The sequence below is a fragment of the Bactrocera dorsalis genome, chromosome 2, assembly GCF_023373825.1.
Source record: "Bactrocera dorsalis isolate Fly_Bdor chromosome 2, ASM2337382v1, whole genome shotgun sequence".
Classification (NCBI taxonomy): Eukaryota; Metazoa; Arthropoda; class Insecta; order Diptera; family Tephritidae; genus Bactrocera; species Bactrocera dorsalis.
Window position 1 is genome coordinate 38077435 of NC_064304.1, and position 25999 is coordinate 38103433.

General features: G+C 35.0%; 1 protein-coding gene across 2 annotated transcripts in view; it reads right to left on the reverse strand.

The window, feature by feature from the left end:
• Positions 1 to 25999, reverse strand: part of LOC105226385 (uncharacterized) — a 185368-nt gene that overhangs the window by 148312 nt on the left and 11057 nt on the right. For both annotated transcript variants that reach the window (XM_049450364.1, XM_049450362.1), the window contains exon 2: positions 13833 to 15309. In XM_049450364.1, coding sequence (XP_049306321.1) covers positions 13833 to 14465 — 633 coding nt within the window. In that variant the 5' untranslated portion in view covers positions 14466 to 15309. The remainder of the gene's footprint in view (positions 1 to 13832; positions 15310 to 25999) is intronic.

Sequence of the window (25999 nt, forward strand, 5' to 3'; positions counted from 1 at the left end):
CGGCGGTGCTAATGTTTTGACGTTGATGAGCCTGATAATGTTGGCGATGTCAGCAAATGCATATCCACACTTTATTGTTGCATGCTGGCGCACGTTGCAGATTGCTGCCACACGGAAAAGGTTTACACACACACACACATATGTATGTATACACACAGAGAGAAGATTGTAAGTATCAAAGAAAATGCTCACAAAGTGACGACAATGAAATTGAAAAGCACAAGAACAATGCAATACCAACAACAACAGTATAACTGCAAATCAAATGCAATCAATTACAATCAGCGCACAATTTGAGTGCAACATATTTGCACATGAATTGCCGATATGTTCTTGATTTAATGTTAAATGTTGTTGTTGTTGTTTTACAGAAAACCAAATAAGAAAAATAAATTTAATTTAATAAGACAAAAATGAAGTGTAATGTTTATGCATCAATGAAAAGCACAAATTTATAGCGCATTCATACACATACACACACGCATGCACATACATACGAGCAATTGATATGCATATGCAACACTGCGCTTTGCGCGAATACATTGTATGTAATTGTATACCGTTAAAAATATTGAAATATCTGATTGCTTCGGTTTGCATTCTCACAGCGGCGCAGTAATCAAGTCATTAGCAATGTTTAGCTGTCAAATAAGATTGCGAGTTTGTGATGACAGCTGGCAATTGCGTTGATTGTAACTGGTCCACCTTGACTGGCAGTGTGCAGTCTGCAGTTATTTATCGGAAAATAAATATAAATTTCGCTTATAATTGTGATTTTGTCAAATATTGCTACTAAAGAAGCTTCATGACATATTGCAGAAGACGTCTTGCAGGAGGCACATGTCAGGTGGCAAACACAAAATATACACTTTAAATGGTAATCATGGCTATGAAATCGTTGAAGTATTCATCGGCAATATAAATCGCAGGGTTGTCAAGCCAAGTAGATCTAAGATGCTGATTAACAGCAAACTCTGTTATACATATGTACATAAGTATGTACATAAAAAAATATTTTATTTAAAAACAATTTAAGAAAAATACAATATAATGTAATATAAAGATATATATTGAAATAAAAAATATAAAAAAATTCAAATTTAAAATTAAATATTTTTATTTTAATTTAAGAAAAATTTTCAACTAAAAGAAAAGTACTATATGTGACGTCTGATCAAATTTGACCAGGACTGGTCCATTTAAACTGAGCAAGAAAACTGAATCGATATTTTTTTCGAAAAAGTCCTTGAAAATTGTCGTTAGCTTGAGTTTTTAACGGAAACTCGGCTACGGAATCGTTGCAAATGTTGCAGAAGTGTTTTAGAAACTCCACTTTATCACGAAGACAAAATATTTGAGTGGCACAATACATTCGGTGAACCTTGTGTAGTGATCGAAAACTTGTCTCATGCGCGTCCTCCATCCACCTATGCTAATGCCGATAAAGAAACAGTCCTTAAAAATTATCGTGTTGGCATTAGAAAGACAGGCGTGGATCTCAACATCTCTTCTGGATCGACTTAACACATTTTGGTTAATTTTTCAGGTATGAAGCGTCTCAAAGCTATACACGTACCAAAAGTGGAATATAGCAAAAGATCCTGAATCTTTTGATACGTGTATAGATTTGAGACGCTTCATACTTGAAACTTAAAAAAAATATATAGATTCGGGATCTTTTGCTGAAGCACGTATATTCCTCAAACGTATCTTTACTGGTGACGAGACGTGGGTTAATGAATACGAAGTTGAAACTGTCCAAAAATCAAGAGATTTTCGCTGTAGAAGTGAGGCAAAATCAAAAAAATAAAAAATTTCTCTGTAGGCTGAGGAGTCTATTTTAAAGGTAATAAAGATTTGTATTAAAATACGTAATATTCAACTTTTTGTTTAGCCAATCAGAACCGAATTCGATCAGATTTTATTATAAAACAGACCTTGAAACTCAGACTGTCGTAAAACGTTACTATAGGGTGGGCCATCTAACGTTTAAAATTTGAATTATCTATATTTCGACATTGCAAACGTCAAATACCATTCGGAAAGTGACAGATATTCAGTAAAAAGTCTAAAATTTACGAAATGGGTCGCTATTCACTATTCTACAGTTCGCAGATTGGGCAGAAGATCGTTTGACCGAGGATGGTCAATTTTACCGAAAAATCATCTTTTCGGACTAGGCTCATTTCCACCTCCATGGTTACGTTAACAAGCAGAATTGTCGCATTTGGGGCACAGAAAACCCGCACGTAATCGTCGAGAAGCCAACGCACCCAGCACGAATCACTGTGTGGTGCGTATTTTGGTCTGGTGGTAAAATCGGCCCATTTTTCTTCGAAAGTGAAGAAGGAACCGTAACCATCAATGGTGAGCGATATCGCGCAATGTTAACCGAATTTTTCTTCGAGCAAATTGAAATTTAAAATTTTATTTGGCCCACCCATTATTCTTCTTCTTCACTGGCGTAGACACCGCTTACGCGATTATAGCCGAGTCAACAACAGCGCGCCAATCGTTTCTTCTCTTCGCTACGTGGCGCCAATTGGATATTCCAAGCGAGGCCAGGTCCTTCTCCACTTGGTCCTTCCACCGGAGTGGAGGTCTTCCTCTTCCTCTGCTTCCCGCGGCGGGTACTGCGTCGAATACTTTCAGAGCTGGAGTGTTTTCATCCATCCGGACAACATGACCTAGCCAGCGTAGCCGCTGTCTTTTAATTCGCTGAACTATGTCGATGTCGTCGTATATCTCGTACAGCTCATCGTTCCATCGAATGCGGTATTCGCCGTGGCCAACGCGCAAAGGACCATAAATCTTTCCATTATTATCAACCTTTAATAAAGAAAATCTACCTTAAGACCCAACTTCCCGTGATTGCTGTTCTAAACCAATCAGTATTTTCCAAGATTTTAAAATGAATTCGTTATGGTTCGCTGACAGTGCGTTCACGGCTAGTCAAGGAGTCTCTGACCTTGCTGTTACTAGCATCGAGCTACTTTATTGTCCAACTTGTTTGGATGGTTCGGTTACGAGTTGGTTTTTTTCTTCTCTGAGACTATATTCATGATTCTTGCGTACGCGCGGTCTGGAAGCAGCAGTTGTGCGGCTGCGAGAGCTTTCTAGTTAAGAGCGGAACGAAAGTGGTTCTTTAAATTACATACTCTTAGCCAGGTTTATCGCGCCGCAATGTTAGGAGTTCTGACTGGACTCTACTATTCTTGCAACGAATATCACTGTCATAATATATTCGTGTTAGGCTTTGAACACTTCGTCAATTTTTGAGGATGTTTTGATCGATACTTATGAGTTTTGACCACAACAAAGGACCAACGCGACTTTTGGTGCAAAATCAGCCCCTTAAACTGACCTAACCGCCTATCGATGAAAAGTTGAAGTTGATCGTTCAAAATTTTCGCACAGAAACGTGTATTTTCAGACAAGTGTTTGGAGTGTAAGAGAAAACATTTACATAATATAATATGCTGTGGAGAGCTACAGTCGATAAATATCGATGGTTATTCTCTTTGTGCTCTTTCTCTTATCTTATCCTAATAACTACGGATAAATGCAAACACAAAACATCAGCCACAAAACACAGGAGTAAATCACGAAATTCTCAATGGACGTTCTTAGCAAAAAGGATTAATAAGATAAGGGATTTGAAATTTCTGGAAGGCACGTTCTAAATAATAATAGCTTATAATAGATATAATAGAAAGAATTTCTTCAAAAATTACAACGGCTAATCCGCACTCGGATTACTGCAAATACAAACTGTATCGAGCGTTAAAAAAGCATAAGCTCATGTGCAGTTTGCTTAACGGTATCTTAAAAATAATAATTAAAACCGGCGAATGGAAGTGTGACTGGGCACACGCTCAAAAGCACAACTGCGTGACGAAAAAGGTTTTTCACATAACTCTTACAGATGCTTTCGGTTAGAAGTATTTTGGAAAACTTGCATTAATCCATTAACGCTGTAACTAGCTTAAACGTAATAATAATAACAGCAACAATGCGAGTATTGCGAAAAGCGGTCAAGCAAAGCGCCGTAAATATCGTAATGGGCCATTAAACTGGAATTTTCACCTCCCACAATTAAGTCGGGATGCAGTTGGACGCCACTTTTCCAACTATGCAGCAACTTGCAAGCGGTTGAAAATTGAGTTTGCACCGAAAATTTAAGCGCGCGCTATCGAGGAAAGTATGCAACAAAATCCAACAAAAATAACAACAAACAAAAGTATGCATTGGCCTACAGTGCAATGTAGCACAGAGTATTCGGCTGGTGTTGCACAAACAGCCGCCCACATGAGGACGGCGGTCGTTGTATAATTCACAGCTTCAATAGAGACAACAAAAACGAAGAAAAACCTAAACAGAAACTTAACGCGGCGGCAGACAGCGCTCATTTTAGCATTCTATGGCAAATTCTACAACGCTTTTATGGCCATGCAGACACAGCTGGAGAACACACAGATGGCGGTTTACAATTTCCATGTGAAGCCAGCTAGCCAGTCAGGTAGTCCGGCATTCAGCATTGCATTGGACTCGTTTAAGCGTTTTTCGGCGCGTTGCACGTTGCACGTTTACGATTTATTGTTGATGTGCTGAAGTGAGAAGCTGCAACGCTCCAACAGGCATGCGGTAGGGCAAGTAGGAAGGCAGAGCGGAAAGCGCTGTTAAGCACAGCGGGCACTGAGGAAATGTGGAAAACGGCGGGGTTGCCTATCCGGTGGAAAACAATAGCCACTCCACAATAAGTAAGCGCTGAGCGCAGCTTGGCCGCAATCGAACTTCTTAATGCGGCAACGTCAAGGTGGTCGCTCGGTCGGTCGTTCGATCGTCTCAAATTAAGTGCAAGCTGTTTGTAAGCTCACAGCGCGTTTTTATTGCTAGACAAAGCTTTAATGTCGGCCGCCTGGCCGCCATGGTTGTGGCGACTTTCAGCTTCACACTTTTGACCGCCTTTTTGCTCGCCGCCGCCCGACGCTGTGGCATATGAATGAATATTGGCTTTATTACGTTTCGGTGCGCTATCTTCGGTGTAGTAGAACAATGGCGGCGGCTATTGCATCGTGCAACTGAACCATGTTGCAAGTAGACGTATTGTTGGATATTACAAATTTTGTTGTTGTTGCTATTTTTGCTTTTATTGTTAAGTAGAAGAAAATAACAGGCAGCAAATATCTGCGTTGTAAAAGTGTGCAAAGAACTTCACGCTATGTATGGAAACAATGGGCCTTAACCCGTTGATTACTGAAATTTTCCAATAAAATTGATACTTGTTGCAACAAATATGATATTAAAATTTTGTAAAATTATTATTCAGCGTTAATATTATTATATTCGCTTTATTTTCCACTCAAAAAGCTTATTGGTCACATTTTTCATTTTCGAAAAAAATTAGGTTAGGTTGAAAATTTCGAAAATTAAATTAACAAACCAACACATAGCTAAACTAGATGCAAAAAAAAATTATCCAAAAATTTTAAATAAATCTCACAGTAACCCCACATGCCACTAATACCCCACAGCATGCACCCACAGGTTAAGCCGGACAAAGCGGCCTAGAAGCGAATCAGTGGAGCAAACAATCGAAATAGCTACTCGTTTATAATTTTATTGCAGGCTTTCATGATTTGCATACGACGACGACGACGGTGAGAGTTTCCACAGCTCTGTCCATAGATATAGATAAGCTATATTATTCGTGTCGCAGCACGCCAACTCAACGCAGACTCTTGCCACATTCAGCCACAGATCGTGATGCAGTTGCCGTGATTAAGTGGCTGCCATTCATTTACCGTTCAGTTGACCGAGTGTTTGCTATAATTTTTAGAAAATTCCACAAATGTTGCATGGAAATGCTTTATTTTGCGCAAATTAATTTCAATAATTGGCTTGACCGACCGTTAAGTTGGAGCGGGAATGTATTTTAAGTTTTTTCTTATGCATTGACATTAGCTGTGTGTATGCAAATCACGGCAAACAGCGATTGTGTCAATCGAAACTCGGTGATTGGGCCGCAAACAGCTGATATTTGCTGACGTCACAATAGCGAAAGTTGTCAAATGATGATTGCTCGCGTCGTTGAGGCTGCAGGAAAAGTTGTGTGTGGTTTAATGAGGCATTTAAGGGGTTCGAAATTAACATAAAATCGGGTTTGTTGAATTGGAAAACTATTTAATTGCTTAAGACTAGAAAAACTACCACTTTTATTATAAATTACATGGATATTAGAGACAGGATAGGAGAAATTTTGCAAAAAAAAAGCTAGCTTGTCTCTTGATTATAGCACTGGTGTGGTTAGGGGTCTCGTTATCTACGTGTTGAGTTATGTAAGCGCTAGTAAGTAGCCAATAATTGCTCTGTAGCAAAATCCTTCGGCCTAGAGGTCTAGAGAGCTCATTGCGCTCAGCATGGTTGGTCGCTTTTTACCTGTAGGGGTCTCTTTTTAGTTCTGTGTCTTTGTTCGATGGCATTGTTGAAGTAAAACTAAAAATCTTCCGGCTGGCAGCTTCTTGATTAACCTACATTCAAGTTCTGTTCTTATATACAAAAACTTGTAAAAGCTAGGAAAAATATGTCCCTTATAAAATGTATATCTAAATGATTAGCCTACAAACGGTGTCGTTTAATTTATGTCTGTTTGTCTCTCTGTATATACGAGAAGTACTCTCCCGGTTTTTGAGATGTCGATCTGAAATTTTGAGTATGCTATTTTCTGCACAAGAATCAAATCCTTTGTCAGAAAGACTGATATCGTACTCCTATAAGATATAGTTACATTACGACTTCATAGATCAAAATCGAGTTCTTGTACGAAAAACTTTTTCATTTGCGGAGATATCTTTCCTAAATTTGGCATAGATTATTAGCCAAAGCATAGCTACCATCTCCGAAGAAATGGTTCAGATCGAACAACTATAGCATATAGCTGCCACACAAACTGACGGACAAAACTCAAGTCCTCGTAAGGAAATCTTTTTTATTTGCCGAGATATCTTTCGGAAAACTAGCATGGGTTTATGTCCAAGATAACGCAACAATCTCTGAAGAAATGGTTCAGATCGAACAACTATAGCATATAGCTGCCATACAAACTGACCGGCAAAACTCAAGTCCTCGTAAGGAAATCTTTTTTATTTGCCGAGATATCTTCCCAAAATTTGGCATAGATTATTAGCCAAAGCATAGCTACCATCTCCGAAGAAATGGTCCAGATCGAACAACTATAGCATATAGCTGCCACACAAACTGACGGACAAAACTCAAGTCCTCGTAAGGAAATCTTTTTTATTTGCCGAGATATCTTTCGGAAAACTAGCATGGGTTTATGTCCAAGATAACGCTACAATCTCTGAAGAAATGGTTCAGATCGAACAACTATAGCATATAGCTGCCATACAAACTGACCGGCAAAACTCAAGTCCTCGTAAGGAAATCTTTTTTATTTGCCGAGATATCTTCCCAAAATTTGGCATAGATTATTAGCCAAAGCATAGCTACCATCTCCGAAGAAATGGTCCAGATCGAACAACTATAGCATATAGCTGCCACACAAACTGACGGACAAAACTCAAGTCCTCGTAAGGAAATCTTTTTTATTTGCCGAGATATCTTTCGGAAAACTAGCATGGGTTTATGTCCAAGATAACGCAACAATCTCTGAAGAAATGGTTCAGATCGAACAACTATAGCATATAGCTGCCATACAAACTGACCGGCAAAACTCAAGTCCTCGTAAGGAAATCTTTTTTATTTGCCGAGATATCTTCCCAAAATTTGGCATAGATTATTAGCCAAAGCATAGCTACCATCTCCGAAGAAATGGTCCAGATCGAACAACTATAGCATATAGCTGCCACACAAACTGACGGACAAAACTCAAGTCCTCGTAAGGAAATCTTTTTTATTTGCCGAGATATCTTTCGGAAAACTAGCATGGGTTTATGTCCAAGATAACGCTACAATCTCTGAAGAAATGGTTCAGATCGAACAACTATAGCATATAGCTGCCATACAACTGATCGATTAAACTCAAGTTCTGGTACGAAAAACTTTTTTATTTGCGGAGATATCTTCCCAAAATTTGGCATAGATTATTAGCCAAAGCATAGCTACCATCTCCGAAGAAATGGTCCAGATCGAACAACTATAGCATATAGCTGCTATACAAACTGACCGATAAAACTCAAGTCCTGGTAAGGAAAACTTTTTTATTTGTCGAGATATCTTTTCGAAATCTAGCATGGGTTTATGTCCAAGATAACGCTACAATCTCTGAAGAAATGGTTCAGATCGAACAACTATAGCATATAGCTGCCATACAACTGATCGATTAAACTCAAGTTCTGGTACGAAAAACTTTTTTATTTGCGGAGATATCTTCCCAAAATTTGGCATAGATTATTAGCCAAAGCATAGCTACCATCTCCGAAGAAATGGTCCAGATCGAACAACTATAGCATATAGCTGCTATACAAACTGACCGATAAAACTCAAGTCCTGGTACGAAAAACTTTTTTATTTGCGGAGATATCTTTCCTAAATTTGGCATAGATTATTAGCCAAAGCATAGCTACCATCTCCGAAGAAATGGTTCAGATCGAACAACTATAGCATATAGCTGCCACACAAACTGACGGACAAAACTCAAGTCCTCGTAAGGAAATCTTTTTTATTTGCCGAGATATCTTTCGGAAAACTAGCATGGGTTTATGTCCAAGATAACGCTACAATCTCTGAAGAAATGGTTCAGATCGAACAACTATAGCATATAGCTGCCATACAACTGATCGATTAAACTCAAGTTCTGGTACGAAAAACTTTTATTTGCGGAGATATCTTCCCAAAATTTGGCATAGATTATTAGCCAAAGCATAGCTACCATCTCCGAAGAAATGGTCCAGATCGAACAACTATAGCATATAGCTGCTATACAAACTGACCGATAAAACTCAAGTCCTGGTAAGGAAAACTTTTTTATTTGTCGAGATATCTTTTCGAAATCTAGCATGGGTTTATGTCCAAGATAACGCTACAATCTCTGAAGAAATGGTTCAGATCGAACAACTATAGCATATAGCTGCCATACAACTGATCGATTAAACTCAAGTTCTGGTACGAAAAACTTTTTTATTTGCGGAGATATCTTCCCAAAATTTGGCATAGATTATTAGCCAAAGCATAGCTACCATCTCCGAAGAAATGGTCCAGATCGAACAACTATAGCATATAGCTGCCACACAAACTGACGGACAAAACTCAAGTCCTCGTAAGGAAATCTTTTTTATTTGCCGAGATATCTTTCGGAAAACTAGCATGGGTTTATGTCCAAGATAACGCAACAATCTCTGAAGAAATGGTTCAGATCGAACAACTATAGCATATAGCTGCCATACAACTGATCGATTAAACTCAAGTTCTGGTATGGAAAAGTTTTTTATTTGCCGAGATATCTTCCCTAAATTTGGCATAGATTATTAGCCAAAGCATAGCTACCAATGGTCCAGTTCGAACAACTGTAGAAAATATGTATGTAGCTGCCATACAAACTGAACGATGAAAATCAAGCAAATTGTTTAGCTATAAAAAATGCACTTGTAAAGGTTATAGTTTCGGTGCAGCCGAAGTTAACATTTTTTCTTGGTTTTTTTTTTAATTTGGGCAAAGCAATCCTACACCGCCTAAAAAGACGTTTGGTGTAACTGTTGAGTACTGGAAATACACCAATTAAGAATTACAACAACAAAACTTGGTATACAATAACAAATATAATATGTAGGGTTCAATTAACTGTATTTTGGAATTTTTAGTTCCAATCGAATGAAATTAAAATAAAAATTGCAGCTTTTACAGACGCACATTTTCTCTTTTCGAAATTCACGCATAATTTATGCGATTGTAAGTAAATATTTGAGGATTTATGCCCCCGCCACGGTTGCACTAATTCAATGAGGTTTTTATGAAACAAAAACCCTGGCATTTGCTCTTGGCTGCCTGCACATGCCTAGTTAACAAGCTTAAGGTAATTAAAAATATATATAAATATGTATGTATGTTAGCTGTGTGATGGCGTATGTGTAAGAGGCAAGTGTGTAGATATGTATGCACTTAAAGCATAAAGTGTAAATTGTGAAGCAACTTTCTTTATTTCTTTCTTTTCCACAATTCATTGCTATTCGATTGGATAATTTTCACTTTTACCAAGCAACAGCCTACAACAGTAATAACAATGGCAAATGCAACGGCAACTGCAGTGGAATGGGTGCATTGTTGTGCGATTGTTGAATGTGGCGCGGTTGGGAATTAATTCAAGCGCAACAAGTTGAACATATGTATATAGTATGTATGTATGTATATAAATATATATTAATATTTAAGTTGCAGACAAGACACAAGTACATACACATACACGGTGCGGCATTGGGCAGGGATCGCACCACTAATCGGTGCAACAATGAAGATGGATGGATGTTGCAACACCGCCGCCATTGTGTTGTTAATTTGATGTGACGGATTTGTTGAGAAATGCATCAGCAATAAATAACAGACAACACAGACATCTTTTGCAGAAAGCAAATATTACATTTTTATTTTACGAGCAGCGTTGCATTTTTCGCTTATAACAATCACATCTACACATGCATGTGGTTGTTTTTGTTTGCCGATTTGCCGAAACGAAAGTGTTGGCGCTGAATTGGTATTTCTATGAATTTCTATCGACCGAAGGCCATTAATAACTGTTGTAATCTTATTGTTAGTTATGCCTTTTGCATTTTTCCTACAACTAATTAATTAATGAAAATACATAAGTTTCTTTTTGTTTATAACCAATTAATTATTACTTCAACAGATGCGTAAGGTAATTGTACGCTGCAGGCGTTTAATTGCACCATGAGCGCAATAATAATAGATAATTATAAAAATTCGAAGATTATTGTTAGATTATTTTTAAGTAAAAACATATTTTTAAATTTTTTTTTTTAATTTTTTTTATTGATGATTATTGTTAGATTATTTTTAAGTAATTAAATATTTTTAAATTTTTTGTTGATCTTTTTTTTGTTTAATTCGTTATGCTTATTACATTTTTCATTTATTTTAATTTTTTTGCATTTCATATTTATGTATGTATATATTTTATAAACATATATAAACAATTCTGAAAAAAATTAATTTTTATGTTAGTTTATTTATTCAGATACATACGTACATATATGTATATTTTATTTAAATTTTATATTTCCCCAATTTAAAATAAAAAAATTATAAAATATTAAATTTTTTTTTTTTTAGTTTTTATATATGTTTATTTTATTATTTTTTTATTTTGTGATATAAAATTTTGAAAAAAAAATATTTTTTTTTTGGTTTTTATAAAACAATGTTCTAAAAAAAATATTTTTAAGTTTTTTTCTCCAATTTTCGTATTTTTTTTTAGCTTAATAATCTTTTATTACGATTTCTAATAATTTTATAATATAAAATTCTGAAAAAAAAAATTTTATTATTTCTTATTAGTTTGTTATTAGTTGATTTATTCAGACATATATATAGTTTTTTTTTATATCTCCAGTTATTTTTTTTCAATACTCCTTTATTTCGAAATAAAAAAAATTTTATTTATATTACAACTTCTATTTCGAAATATATTTTATTTATATTTTTGTTTCAAATTATGTAATTAATAAAACAAAGTAAATTTATTACTCTTATTGTTAGTAATTTTAGGTACTTTTATTATATTTTATTTTTTTTCTTTTATATTCCATTTTCCATTTAGTTGTTTTTATTTCGGTTTAATTGAACTTTTTAATCATTTTTTCTAAAACACACACATGTATGTGAATGTAATTATGAAAAAATATATTATTATTTTGCTATGAGTGTATTTATACCTATGTATATATTTTTCCATATAAATATATTTCACATATATTTTTCTTTAATTCTTATTTTTATTTTTGTTTAAATTTTTTTTCAATTCTGTTCGAATTTTATAAAATTTGTTTTTTGGTATTTCTCATTTTTTATTTTTATTTTTAAAATTTGTTTTAATCTAATTAACTAATTTGTTTTTTTTTTTAGTTTATTTATTTTACTTTTATTCTATTTTTTATTTTTATTTCTCTAATTTTTTTCGGTTGAATGGTATTTTATTTATTTTTATTTTAGTTTTTTGTTAGTATATTGATTTATATATATTTTTGTATTTTTTTAATTTTGTTTCTCTATTATTTTGTTGTCAATTTTTTTTGGTTTAATGATTTTATTTCGATTTTATTAATATTATTTCGTATATTTCTTATTTTAATATTTCAAAAGGGACTTTGTATATCTCGGAACCAGCATAATTTTCACCAATGATCTAAACCGAACTCTAAGTGCAGAATAACTTTTGCCAACAGGTGCTAATTTGGGATTGGTAGGCAATTGAGAAGCAGATCCCTCTCTCGACGAACAAAAATTACACTCTATAAGTCTCTCAGTAGTCGCGTCCTATTTAGGGTGCAGAAACATAGACGTTGACGAACCGAGATGAGAAAGCACTTGGAGCTTTCGAAAGAACTGTTCTTCGCTAGATTTTTAGAAATGTCCGCATGAGGGATGAGTATCGAAGAAAATGAAATCACGAACCGTATGAGCTATACAGCGACAAGGACATATGTATGTAGTTAAGAGCATAAAGATTCAACGAATACGCTGACTAGGCTGTGTAGTTCGCATTGAAGATGAGGCTCTGGGTGGGTAACGGAAACAAAGGCGCCCACGCATTTAATGGAAGGACCAAGTGCATAGCGCCCTATCTGCACTTGGATGTATATGTAATTGGCGTGAAGTTTCGTATTCTCAGTACAGATCAACCCGCGGTTGTTATGCCAAAGAAGGATAAAAAGTTTTAAAATTATGAAAAAACGTTTATTATTATTTTGTTGTTGGCTTATTTATATGTGACCTGGTCTACGGAAAGGGGGCTTAGGTGTCAAAATCAATTTTCACTTTTTAGTTGATTCAGATGGAAGATGAGATTTTTAACAGCTGTTTCCCAGCAAACTAGTTTTCGCACGTTAGCTCCCTTTTCGTAGACCAGGTCACATACATATATACATTTTCTTTTACATTTTTGACTCTTTAATTTTTGTATTTTGAGTTCAATTCCAATTTTTTAAATATTTTTTAATATCAATTCTTGAAAACTCATTTAATTTTTTTCGGTTTTATAACATGAATTAATTTTTATTATTTTTAGTAAATGATGTTATAAACATTTTTTGCTATTTCGTTTTACTTTTTAATAATTTATTTTATTACTTTAAATTAATTTTTAACTTTTATCAAAATTATTTTATATATTTCTCATTTTATTTTATATATTTTCTTTTTGTTAATTTTATTATATTTTTATTACCTTTTATACCTTTTTTTTAACATTTTTATATTTTTTTATTTCTTTTTTTTTTGATTTAGTATTTTTTTTTAAGAACAAGAAATTCTGAAAATTAATTTTTTTTATTTGTTAAGTTTTTTATTATATTCATATGACCTTTTTTGTTTAATTTATTTTATTATTGACCTATTTTAGTATTTTTTAGTTTTATAATTTTTTAATTCTTTTTTCTCTTTATTTCTTCAACTATGTATTATTTTATTATGAATATTTGTATTATTTTTAACTTGAATATTTTGTAATTTTGTTATCAGGTTTTATTTCGATTGTAATAAATGTATTTTCTATTTCTCATTTTTGTTTCTCTGTTCTTTTATTTTATTTTTTTTTTGTTGATATTATTTATTTAATATGAATATAATTGTTTTTGCACACTCACCTTAAACACTTCGGAGAAGAATCCAGAGCCAATTTTCTCCTTGACAAAATCATCCACAGAGTAGAGCGCTGACACCGCAGTTCTTAGAGCTTTACACGATGGCCCTGTCACCAAACGATCGGACGAGATGGTACGTGCAACCGGCGGCGCCGTCGTATGATTATGCACACTAACGTTGCCAACATTAGCACTACCACCATTACAATTACTACTACTACTGTTGCTATTGTTATTGTTGCTGCTGCTGTTGCTGTTGTTGGTGTGCTGACCGTTGGTCATTGTAGCGGGCGCGTTGGCAACGTAACCACCACCACCACCATTTGTGGCAACCGCGTAAGCACTCTTCATACCGCCATATGAAGTTGCCGTTGTTGCTATTGTTGTTGTTGGTGATGGCATTGTCGCACATTTTGTTGCATATGTCTTTGATGCCATAATGGAGGCGTCAACTTGATCGATGCCAACCATGCCGCAAGCACCCGGACCCGCACCAGCACCCACGCCACCGACGCCCATAAACGAGGAATTATGCTGTGCCACTGTTGCTGTTGTATTCTTTGCAGTTGTTGTTGTTGATTTTGTTGTCACTAACGCTGGCGGTGGACCGGGCCCACTGTGTTGATTCGGATTCATCACTATCAGCTGTGATGAATATTTGACAGCGCGTAGGAACTAAAACTCATCACCGTCGGCAAACACTATGCAGCTGCGTACGCGATCGATGACGAAACGTGGAATCGACGAGGCGACGAACTCAGGTGCAGCGCACAAATATCGCTTTCTATGTTGTTTGTGTGCCGTTGGAAGCTGCCTCAAGCGGTAACGGTATTTCGTACGCACGCACGCACTGATCGTGTGTGCACAAGACGTCGCGACGCGTAGCGTTTAGGCGACGTAACGCGCGTTAACGTCAATTGTGAATTGCTGCCTAGACACGCACTAATTTATAAACAGGAAAAAATTTTGATTTACTTCAACGGAAATTTGAAACAAAAATGAACGAAATTGATTTATAGGCACACACAAACGCAGGCAAATCGATTGATTTTTGAAAAAACATCGATTTTCGATAGAAATACAGGGTAATCATATATTATAACGTCTCGCCGTCTTAATGGAGCACCACTTTTGCAATTATAGCCGTGGTTGTTGTGGTCGCTTTTATTAGATAAATTTATATTTGAATTGATATTTTTGTGTCAACGCCATTTTTGTGTAATTATTTTCTTATTTCCTCTCACAGTCGCGAGGTTTAACTGTAAATATTTATCATTTGCACATTTGACGTTTTGTGAAATTATCGATTATTTTTGCCTGCAGGCTTTTTTGCTTAAAATTATTATTTTTTTCTTTTTGTTATTTATTACTTTTTTGTCATTCAACTCGCATGCAGTTTACGAAAAGTGCATGGAAAACCAGTTTATTGTTTGGAAATATTATTGGAAGCACACAATTAAGTTGGAGTTGAATGAGAAATCTGCAATGAAAAAAAATAATATAAAAGTAATGATATTAAATAAAACAGCAGTTACAGGAGAAAATTTTAACCGACTTTAAGGAATGATAAATTTGGTAAATCATTCTATATAATATATAATGCTAGAAATAAAGTTTACTTTTTGAAGAGCTTTTGACAGAAAAATTCGAAAATTGATGATGTCACTATTAAAGTTTGACATTTTACATATTTGACAGTAATGAAGACACGCTGCACAGTGGGTAATAGGCGGCAAAAATATGTAATTTTTAACTATCTAATTTTAACAAAATTTCATTCCAGTAGAGTTTCTAGATAATGAATATAGTTTAATTTATCACGTATTTGCGAATTGCCATTTCACTGACATAACAACGTATTTTTAAAGTCAAATAAAAAAAAAATCTCTTGAAAATTGTGAAAAATATTGAGAAAAATATGAGAACAGACGTATGGGGTTTCCACGTTTTATGCAATAAGGAGTGACTTTAAAGTCTATCCTAATATATATTATAATATATTATAAAATAATTATTTTCATTTCATAGGCCTAATTCATGTCAATTTTGCAAAGTTTTAAAATAAAACCATTTTTAAACACTTTTACATAAAAATTATAGTTTTGACTATTAGCTACATGTACCTACATAATCTAGTTAGTCCTAATATTTTATATACACTTTAAGAGATTTGATAACGAAAAAATTAACTGCGGATACGTGCGGATAAGGATCAAAGATAGCTATAACCTTGCATTTTCATTTTTTTTCGTTGTTTTGTTTGTTTTTTTGATTGTTCGGTTTGTTGCTTTGTTGTTATTTTCTGGAGTTGTCTCTCGTTATACAACAACAACAAAATACTAGTTTAGATGCCTTATAACGGGTGATTTTTTTGAGGTTAGGATTTTCATGCATTAGTATTTGACAGATCACGTGGGATTTCAGACATGGTGTCAATGAGAAAGATGCTCAGTATGCTTTGACATTTCATCATGAATAGACTTACTAACGAGCAACGCTTGCAAATCATTGAATTTTATTACCAAAATCAGTGTTCGGTTCGAAATGTGTTTCGCGCGCGTGTTTTGTTCAGCGATGAGGCTCATTTCTGGTTGAATGGCTACGTAAATAAGCAAAATTGCCGCATTTGGGGTGAAGAGCAACCAGAAGCCGTTCAAGAACTGCCCATGCATCCCGAAAAATGCACTGTTTGGTGTGGTTTGTACGCTGGTGGAATCATTGGACCGTATTTTTTCAAAGATGCTGTTGGACGCAACGTTACGGTGAATGGCGATCGCTATCGTTCGATGCTAACAAACTTTTTGTTGCCAAAAATGGAAGAACTGAATTTGGTTGACATGTGGTTTCAACAAGATGGCGCTACATGCCACACAGCTCGCGATTCTATGGCCATTTTGAGGGAAAACTTCGGACAACAATTCATCTCAAGAAATGGACCCGTAAGTTGGCCACCAAGATCATGCGATTTAACGCCTTTAGACTATTTTTTGTGGGGCTACGTCAAGTCTAAAGTCTACAGAAATAAGCCAGCAACTATTCCAGCTTTGGAAGACAACATTTCCGAAGAAATTCGGGCTATTCCGGCCGAAATGCTCGAAAAAGTTGCCCAAAATTGGACGATCCGAATGGACCACCTAAGACGCAGCCGCGGTCAACATTTAAATGAAATTATCTTCAAAAAGTAAATGTCATGAACCAATCTAACGTTTCAAATAAAGAACCAATGAGATTTTGCAAATTTTATGCGTTTTTTTTTAAAAAAAAGTTATCAAGCTCTTAAAAAATCACCCTTTATTATTTGAACTAATTACACAGTACAACAGCTAATCTGGGGGGTGAGAAATTCCAAGTCAGGGTGATGGTACTAGGTCAGTATAGTAAAACCCTCAAAGGGTTTGGCGTTCGTATGTGTCGTATGTGATACCGAGAGAAGTGAAATGGAAAAAGAAAGAAAATATTGTGATATTGCAGAAATTTAAAATAATATTAAATACAATCAATAGTCAAGCAGCAATAGATCCTCAAAAATTTGAAATTTATTGCATGAAAACTGCGAGGTTATATGTCAGCCTTTATGAATTTTACTATATGCCAATGACGGTACATAGTTTTAATGCTTGGAAGTAAAATTGTTTCATCCTCTATTTTACCATTGGCCATGCTATCAGAGGAGGCTCAAGAAGATCGCAATAAAGATTACAAGAAATATAGGCTTAATCATTCTAGAAAATGCGACAGAATTTCTACAAATCAAGATGTAATGCACTTGCTTTTAGCTTCATCGGATCCTTTTATTAATGGTTTCAGAACAAATCCCAAAAATAAAACTTTAGAATTGGACGATGATGTTAAAAAATTACTTGTTGAATAAATAATTAATAATATATGATCATTTTTGAATATTTATTGGTTATGGTATATGGGAGGTGGGCGTAGTTATGGGCGGACTTGTTTCATTTTTAGAGAAATAATAATTTTTATTGATTCAAATCCGTTTGACAATTTTTAACAGTCTAGCTGTGATAACAGCGAAAATATTGCAACTTTTGTGATTATATTATATGGGAGATGGGCGTAATTGTGGGCGGATTTGCTTTATTTTTTCAGGACAAGCTTATATTTACAAAATATTACACTGTAGAAAATTTTGTTACTGTAGGATGATTTTTGATTTTTGTGTTATATGGGAGGTGGGCGTGGTTGTGGGCGGATTTTAACAAATTTTTTTTTTCATCTAATTTGGCAATATGAGAGATGTGTGCCAAATTTCAAAGCCCTAAATCGATTCCTTCTATTTTTTTGCCGCGGCTTGTATGAAGCGGCACCACTGTGCGCTGTTCTATCGTGCAACGCTCCATTTTTGTTAAGCCTAAAGTGTCAGAAACGATTCTTTTATATATGGCTAAAGCAGCTTTCGACTTCCGGTCTTAGACCAAGTATCCTCTGTGTAATCAAAAAACATCCGTTTTAAAGCGAGCTAAAGTGAGAAGACGAAACATCACTCTCCAGCTTGGTTTGGGACCCACCACGCAAAAAACCAATGGCTGACATCATCGCCGTATAAGAAATGCGATGAACAGGACAAGGACTGAGACGAGTAGGATATTGTGGCATTTGTAATACTACTGTGACCATATAAAGGAGCGCAAATTTGGTGTGGGCTTCCGCCGCCACAATGTCAAAATCATGTTTGGCGACTTTAACGCCAGGGTGAGCAAGGAAACCCCAACCCCAAATGGGTTGAGTCTGATAGACTTCGTCGATATCTGTAGGACTAGATTCCAGCATAGAAAAATTCATCAAGCTATCTGGATATCTCCTGATAGAAAAGCCACCAACCACATCGATTATGTCGCAACAGACGTAAGACATATCTCCAGTGTTTTAGACGTGCGTACGCTCTGAGGTCCTAAAATTGACTCAACCACCACCTTGGAGATGTTAAATGAGTTGTAAAAACAGTAATCCGTCTAGAAGAATAGTAGTTTTGCTGGTTTTTTAATGAGCCAAGTCCCCATGAAGGGTTGTCAGATTGTAATAGACTCTATGCTTAACTAGGCTTAACTGAATTTTGTTCCATTTTTCCCTTCAACGAAGTAGGCAAAAACTACTAATATCACTTTTAAATGTTATTGAATTCATGGTTTCTATTTTGAACTCGTTTTTTTTTTTTGTTTTATAATTAGAACCCACCACCACTACTATTTTCATGAACACAGTCCTTCGAAAACAGTACCGTTAACAAGTCTCTTTGGACACGCTTGATCGTGCGAATTCCGATCCCACATTGATGGAGAGCATTATAACTGCCGATGTGGCGTAGGTTTTGTTCCGGAGGGACATACGGTCAATAATTAAGTTCTATTTGGCCGAATTAAAGCGTTTGCTTAAGAACTCGTGGAACTCGTTTTCAGTCTATCGAAAAGATAGAACAAAATTCGTGAAATAAGCTGAAGGTCTTCCCAAAAATTGTTTATGTGTTTCGAGGACTGGAAAAATCGTTGACATAAGTGTATTATAATATGTCTGGTGGGGATTTAAATAAATATTTTGCGCTTTATTTACAATTTCCGAAATTGAAATTCTAGAGTGACAAATCCTGTCATGCTATCTTTATTTGTTCTATAACCTTTCTTTCAAGCCTTGAGAAGTCTAAGGATACACTTCGAAATGCCATTGAGATATATTTGTAAGTGTTTAAACGCCTAGACTCATGAGGACTTGTGACAACCCTCGCATACATAGCCTAGATCAAAACTTAAGGCTAAGAACACATCGAGAATAATAAACCAACAATATTTTTCTCAGTCTCCACAAACAAATATAGTCGAGAAACACTCAAACACATTATTTAAATAGATACGCATAGCCTTTTATGTTAGATAATTGAGTGGTATAATTGGATAAGCAAACAACTGGAAAATTAGCTGTTAACACAGAAACAATTGTAGTACAATGTACACATTGTATGGTCAGGCTCGTTATCGCTGTTCAAACAAATTAAAACAATAACACCTTCGCACATAAGACAATGAAAAACATGAAAAACATAAGAACAATAATAACAATAAATTAATTATCTAATTACAATTGGAGTGGCGAAGTAATGGGTCGGAATGTTTCCACAAACTCAAAAATGTGCACAAACAATTTTTAAATTTTCATTGCCATCATGACACAATAACAACAACGATTATAACATTGCCTATGAAAATAAATATTTACACATTAATTAACAACTAAATGTGCTAATTAAACGCTAGTGATAGCGCTTAATGAATACGCAAACATTTTCAGCAAATATACGAAATGAACGGGAAAATTGAAAATAAACTGCTTTGCGAGCGAACAGCAAAAAGTTCCAACACCACGTGATCACACGAAGCACCTTAACAACAACAACATTGTTGTTGTTTGTGTGTGAGAAGTTAGTGACTTTTTCGGGCCATTAAAAAGTAAATGCAAATCAATTAAGTCAGGGATGGGCACATTAGCCCTCAGTGGCATTTTGCCCGTGCGGGCACGAGTGCACATTTTGAGGGCTAGGTGAGGGGATCATCGCGGGCAAACATGAAGAGGGAAGTGAGAGCAACGTTTTACCACTCCATATTTACAAATGAGAGCAACGTATTTTCCACCACCATTGACTGATCTATCACATGTACAGTGGTGTGAACAAAATAGAAACAACCATAAGGTGTTGTGAAGTTTTAAAATATGCTGTTTTCTTATTAAATAAAATTGTTTTTAGATACATAACATCACATATATATATTTTTTCCTAACAGTGATTAAAATTTCCCACCATGCAAAGGTAAATAAAAACAAATTTTAATGCGAAACTCTAAACTCTGCAAATTATGTTTACCCCTTTTTGTTCACACAACTGTACAATTCCGATATGAAGTAAACTTCCACCCTTAAATTTGTGTACAATGTCAGTATTGCCGCAACCACTCTGCGATGAACATCAAGTTACGGAGGAGTGTAATTCATTTTTTTCGCAATTTTTCTCAACTTGTTATGCCCTTCTCTCCGTAAACTGATATTCCCCTCATCTAGCCCCCGTGCGCACTTTGCTAACTTTGCGGGCTAAAAATGTGCCCATCCCTGAATTAAGTGATCACGAGAGAACGCAGAGCGCAGAAGCAAGCGCTCGTTTTTCGCAGTGAGTTGTGCTTGAAAAAATTATTGAAGGTTAGGGGCATACCTTTTCTGATGTCTTGACGACGCTTCAAATTGCCGTTTCATGCTGATAATGACAAATTTGTTAAGTATTTAATTTGTTGTTGCATGATTTGGAGTGTACTATATATATGTATGTATATATGGTAAATATGTATATAAAAAGGCTATTTATTGATATCGTTAGCGCATAAGTGCTTTAATCAAAGTGACATAGTAAACACTTGCGATTCAGCCACATAATCTCAATTTGGTAGTGATTTGCTTATCAGCTAAATGGAAAGTGTAAGCTAACAAGCTGCTTACCCGATTGAGCGATTGAGTTTTGTTTCAACGTGTTTGACGTAACACACCCGAAATAGTGGAATAACGTGTACGTAACAGGTGACTATCACGAGTTGTCAAAATTTATTTGATACGAAATTGTGCGTATTTGGCGGTTATCGAAGCGAGATTGCTGGTTGGGAAAGCCTACATACATATCTACACACATTTATACAATTTGTAAATACAAGTGTGTTATAAGACGTTTTATACAGTAGAGGCCCGCTAATCCGGATCAATTAAAACCGACCCCTATCCGGAATATAAGGGAATCCGGATTAGCAAAGACATATCAGAACTATGTATGTATTAAGAAAAAATATTTATAAATTTCTGTTTGTTTATTAAAACAAATAATACACATGTTTCAAAAAACAAACTTAAAACAATACATTGAAAATAAACGTTAGAAATTTGTATGTATCAAGCGGTGTAATAAAATTCTAAATTTAATTGAAAAAATCGGTTAATTTTGTTTGGTGAACGCTTTTTTGTTCTAAGAATACACAAACTGTCCGATTCAACGTTATTTTCCTCTGACCATTGTATACAGGTGCTGGAGCTTTTAATAGCGTCTTCATGTTTAGCTTTTGGTTCATTGTTTTCGACTTCTTCAACGGAGGAATCGTCGTCACTATGGAGGGGTAAATGGTCGTTATCTCCAATAAGCCATTCACTAATTTCAGATTGTGGCAGTTGATGATTGTTATTATCCATCATCTGCAACAAAGGTCCGATTTCTGTTAGCTCTTGTGCATCTTCACGCTGTGACGTCCTTTCTTTGAGAACAGACAGAAAAATGCTATCATCTGGATCCTCGTCGGCATCGGAATTTTTTTCGGTATTAACTATATCGTTATTCCCTGAATAGAGAAGAATTTTTTGCCAACATTTTGCTACTATATCAGACGACAGCTTGTCCCAAAAATTCGCAAGCAAAAAAAAAACAGCATTCTTTATTGTGAGATTTTTAATAACTTTGGAAACATCATTTTCTTCCAAAGACAGGATATGCACCAAGAGGCTTTTGAGATAGTACAATTTGGTTAAGCGTATTGCGTTTTGGTCCATTGGTTGGATAAGAGCTGTGTAGTTAGGTCGAAGAAATATGGTTATAATTTTACCATTATCGCTCGTAAGCTGCGCAACCGATGCGTGACAAGAAGCATTATCAACTAGTAAAATAGCTTTTCCATCTAGGTTGTTTTCCGCTTGAAAATCTTTTACTTGTTTGACAAACGACTCGTGAAACCATTTTACGGAAATAGTTGAAGTCATCCAGACATTTTTTGTCGAGCAATATTCAACTGGAAGATCGCTACAGTTCTTAAAAGCTCTGGGATTTTCCGCTTATCCAATGACCACCATTTTAAATTTATGTGTGCCATCACCGTTTGCACAAGCAAGAAATGTTACTCTCTCTTTAGAGGTTTTTCTCCCTGGAGCACTTCTTTCTACAGCAGACACCCATGTTTGATCAGGAAGTAATTTCCAGAATATTGGGGATTCACACAAGTATGAAACAAAGCGCACGCATAAGTGGCGAAATAAAGTGCGAAGCGAATGTAGTGAATAATAAACATGTGATCCGGATTAGAGAATACGGATAGAGAATGTCGGTCCGGATTACAATGGACATAATAGAAATTTTGAATTTTTTAACTCTGTCCGGATTACAGTGGAATCCGGATTAGGCCGTGTTCGGATTAGCGGGCCTCTATTGTAGTCGTTTGAAATCATTTTATAAAATCTAAATATGACAAAAAAATATAAGCGCACTTTATTATTGACTTAAGGAAATGCCAATCTGCCACTACAAAATTTTAGGCTGAAGACATAATGAATGTCATATTATAGTTCCAAACAAAAATCAATAAAAAAATAAAACAAGAAAAAACGTTAACTTCGGTTGCACCGAAGCTAAATACCCTTTACAGGTGCATTTCTTTCAGTAACTATATGTTCAGTTTATATGGAAACTACATATGTACATATATGCTACAGTAATCCGATCTGAAAAATTTCTTCGGAGATTATATTATTACCTTAAGCAGTAATCCATGTCAAATTTCGTGAAGATACCACGTCAAATGCAAAAGTTTTTCATACAAGACCTTTTTACCGATCGTTCAGTTTATATGGCAGCTATATGCTATAGTACGCCGATCTGAACATTTTCTTCGGAGATTATATTGTTGCCTTAGAAAGTAATCTATACCAAATTTCGTGAAGATACCACGTCAAATGCGAAAGTTTTCCATACAAGAACTTTTTCCGATCGTTCAGTTTGTATGGCAGCTATATGCTATAGTAAACCGATCTGAACAATTTCTTCGGAGATTACATTGTTGCCCTAGAAAATAACCTGTGCCAACTTTTGTGAAGATACATTGTCAAATGTGAAAGCTTTCAATTTGTATGGCAGCTATATATGTATATAGTGGTCCAAAACCGGCAGTTCCGACAAATGAGCAGCTTCTTGAAGAGAAAATGACGTTTGCAAAATTTCAAAACGTTATCTTAAAAACTGAGGGACTAGTTCGTATATATGCAGACAGACGGACGGACGGGCTGTTTTCGTACAGTTGCACAGGAATGGGAAATCCTACGGAGACATTGCAAAGTCCCTAAATTTCTCCAAATGGATAGAGTTAGGAGTTAATGCAGTTAGATATTTCAACAAGAATAAAACGACAAAACAAGTTCCAAGAAAGAAGAGAGATCGATATCTACTCTTCGGGAGTACAAGTTAATTATCCGCGAGTCAAAAAAGGATGCCCACAAGACGGCAAATGAAATTCGAATAAACCCAAATACAACATCTGTAGATACCGTAAAAGGACGATTACGCGAGGCAGGACTCTTTGGAAGACTTCCAAAGAAGCCATTACTCTCTGAACGCAATCAATGGATGAACATTTTAAAAGAACATTCGGTTTTGAAACGTTGAGATACACATACACACATATTTTTGACTCATCTCCAATTTTTAAGCTACACTCACGATGTATATACTCGTATTCCAGCCAAATTACATTGTTCAAAGTTACAGAGATCTGCCATAAGAGTAGCTTAGGGTTTCATTTTGCATCGGGAAGAGAGATAGGAAAAATATTATTTTTCTTTTTCAAAACAAAAACTTTGAATTAGTTTTAATTTGCGAAAAATCAGCTGTTAAAGCGCTTCTTGGTCTATATTTATGAGATCATGGCACCACAAAGGCGCATTCAGCTAACCCAGAATGTTACTTCATGACTTTGTCGCGAGGTTATTAAGAACCCAACCTTCCGAACGGGCCTTGACTTAAGTATTTAATATTTATTTTTATCTAATACTTACTTTGTTAACTAGCCAATATCGAAATCGGAACTGGAATATGCTTCAAAACATTTTTATTTCCACAAAAATTGAAAGCACTTATGTCTAGGGTTTAAAATTTCTAAAATTTACCTGTGGTTTTGTTAAAAAAAATTAAAAATTTACGAATACTTTTTTTCTCATACATAAATATATAATATGACTTCAGACATGCCGTTATCAATTGGACTTTCAGCAAATGTTTGGGTTTATTAGTGTTTTTTTGTTTTTTGTTAAAGAAACCACAAGAATGCGCTTCGCGCATATTTTCCGGCTCTCAAGGTAATGCCGCTAACAGCAAAAAAACTCAATAACAAATTGTTTTTGTTTTACATAAGCTAATTTTTGATAAAGAAGCGGTTGATTGCAAAAAAGTAAAACCCTAAAGGCAAGTGTCGACGAGCAAAATGAGCGACAAGTGGTGTGGCCTACCCACCTGATAAGCACACACACACACACAAAGGTACGAAATTAATTTATAGTCATATCAGCACTTGAAGCAACTACAACCAGCACTACAACAACAGCAATAAAAAACAATAAACGGCTGATGTAAGGCGATAAGGTGGAGCGCCAGCGGCAAGGTGTTCGGGCAGGGGTATGATAAATTGTTATTGTATGTTTATGACTATCACAAAATTCCAAAAGCGTTGATGAGTTTATGTAAAAATTATCTGCATGATTGTAAATCGGCGGATACGTTGTTTGTATATATAGTGTACCGTTATTTGTGAACACATACGCTCATAGTATGTGTGTGTGATAAGAAAGCAAAATTTTTCGCGTGCAATTATATAATAAAGCAATTGACAGGTGAGGTGAGAATGAGTGTGGGGAAATAGTTAGTAACAGCTGTATTATTTCAGAGTCTAGCGGATTTATAGCGGCATATTAAATATGCGGAAGAGTGAAGCAGAGAATATAGTGAAATATACAAATATTTGCATATTCAAAATGAGAGCAGTTATATAAAAGTCTAGAATGTAAATTAAATTAAAAAAACAAGAGACTATATTCTTATTAGTGCCGCATTAAATTTTATTATATAATTAAAAATTATATAAATTTAAATATTATAATTTTTTTTAATTTTATTTTTTATAAATTTAAATATTATTTTTTCTTATTAATTTTATTTTTTATTATTAGTTTTATTTTTTTTAATATTTTTTTTATTAATTTTAATTTTGTTTTTAATTTTTAATTTAATTATATTTTTTCTATTAATTTTATTTTATTTTTATTACTAATTTTATTTATTTATTTTTTTTATTATTATTTTTTTATTTTTAATTTTATTTTGT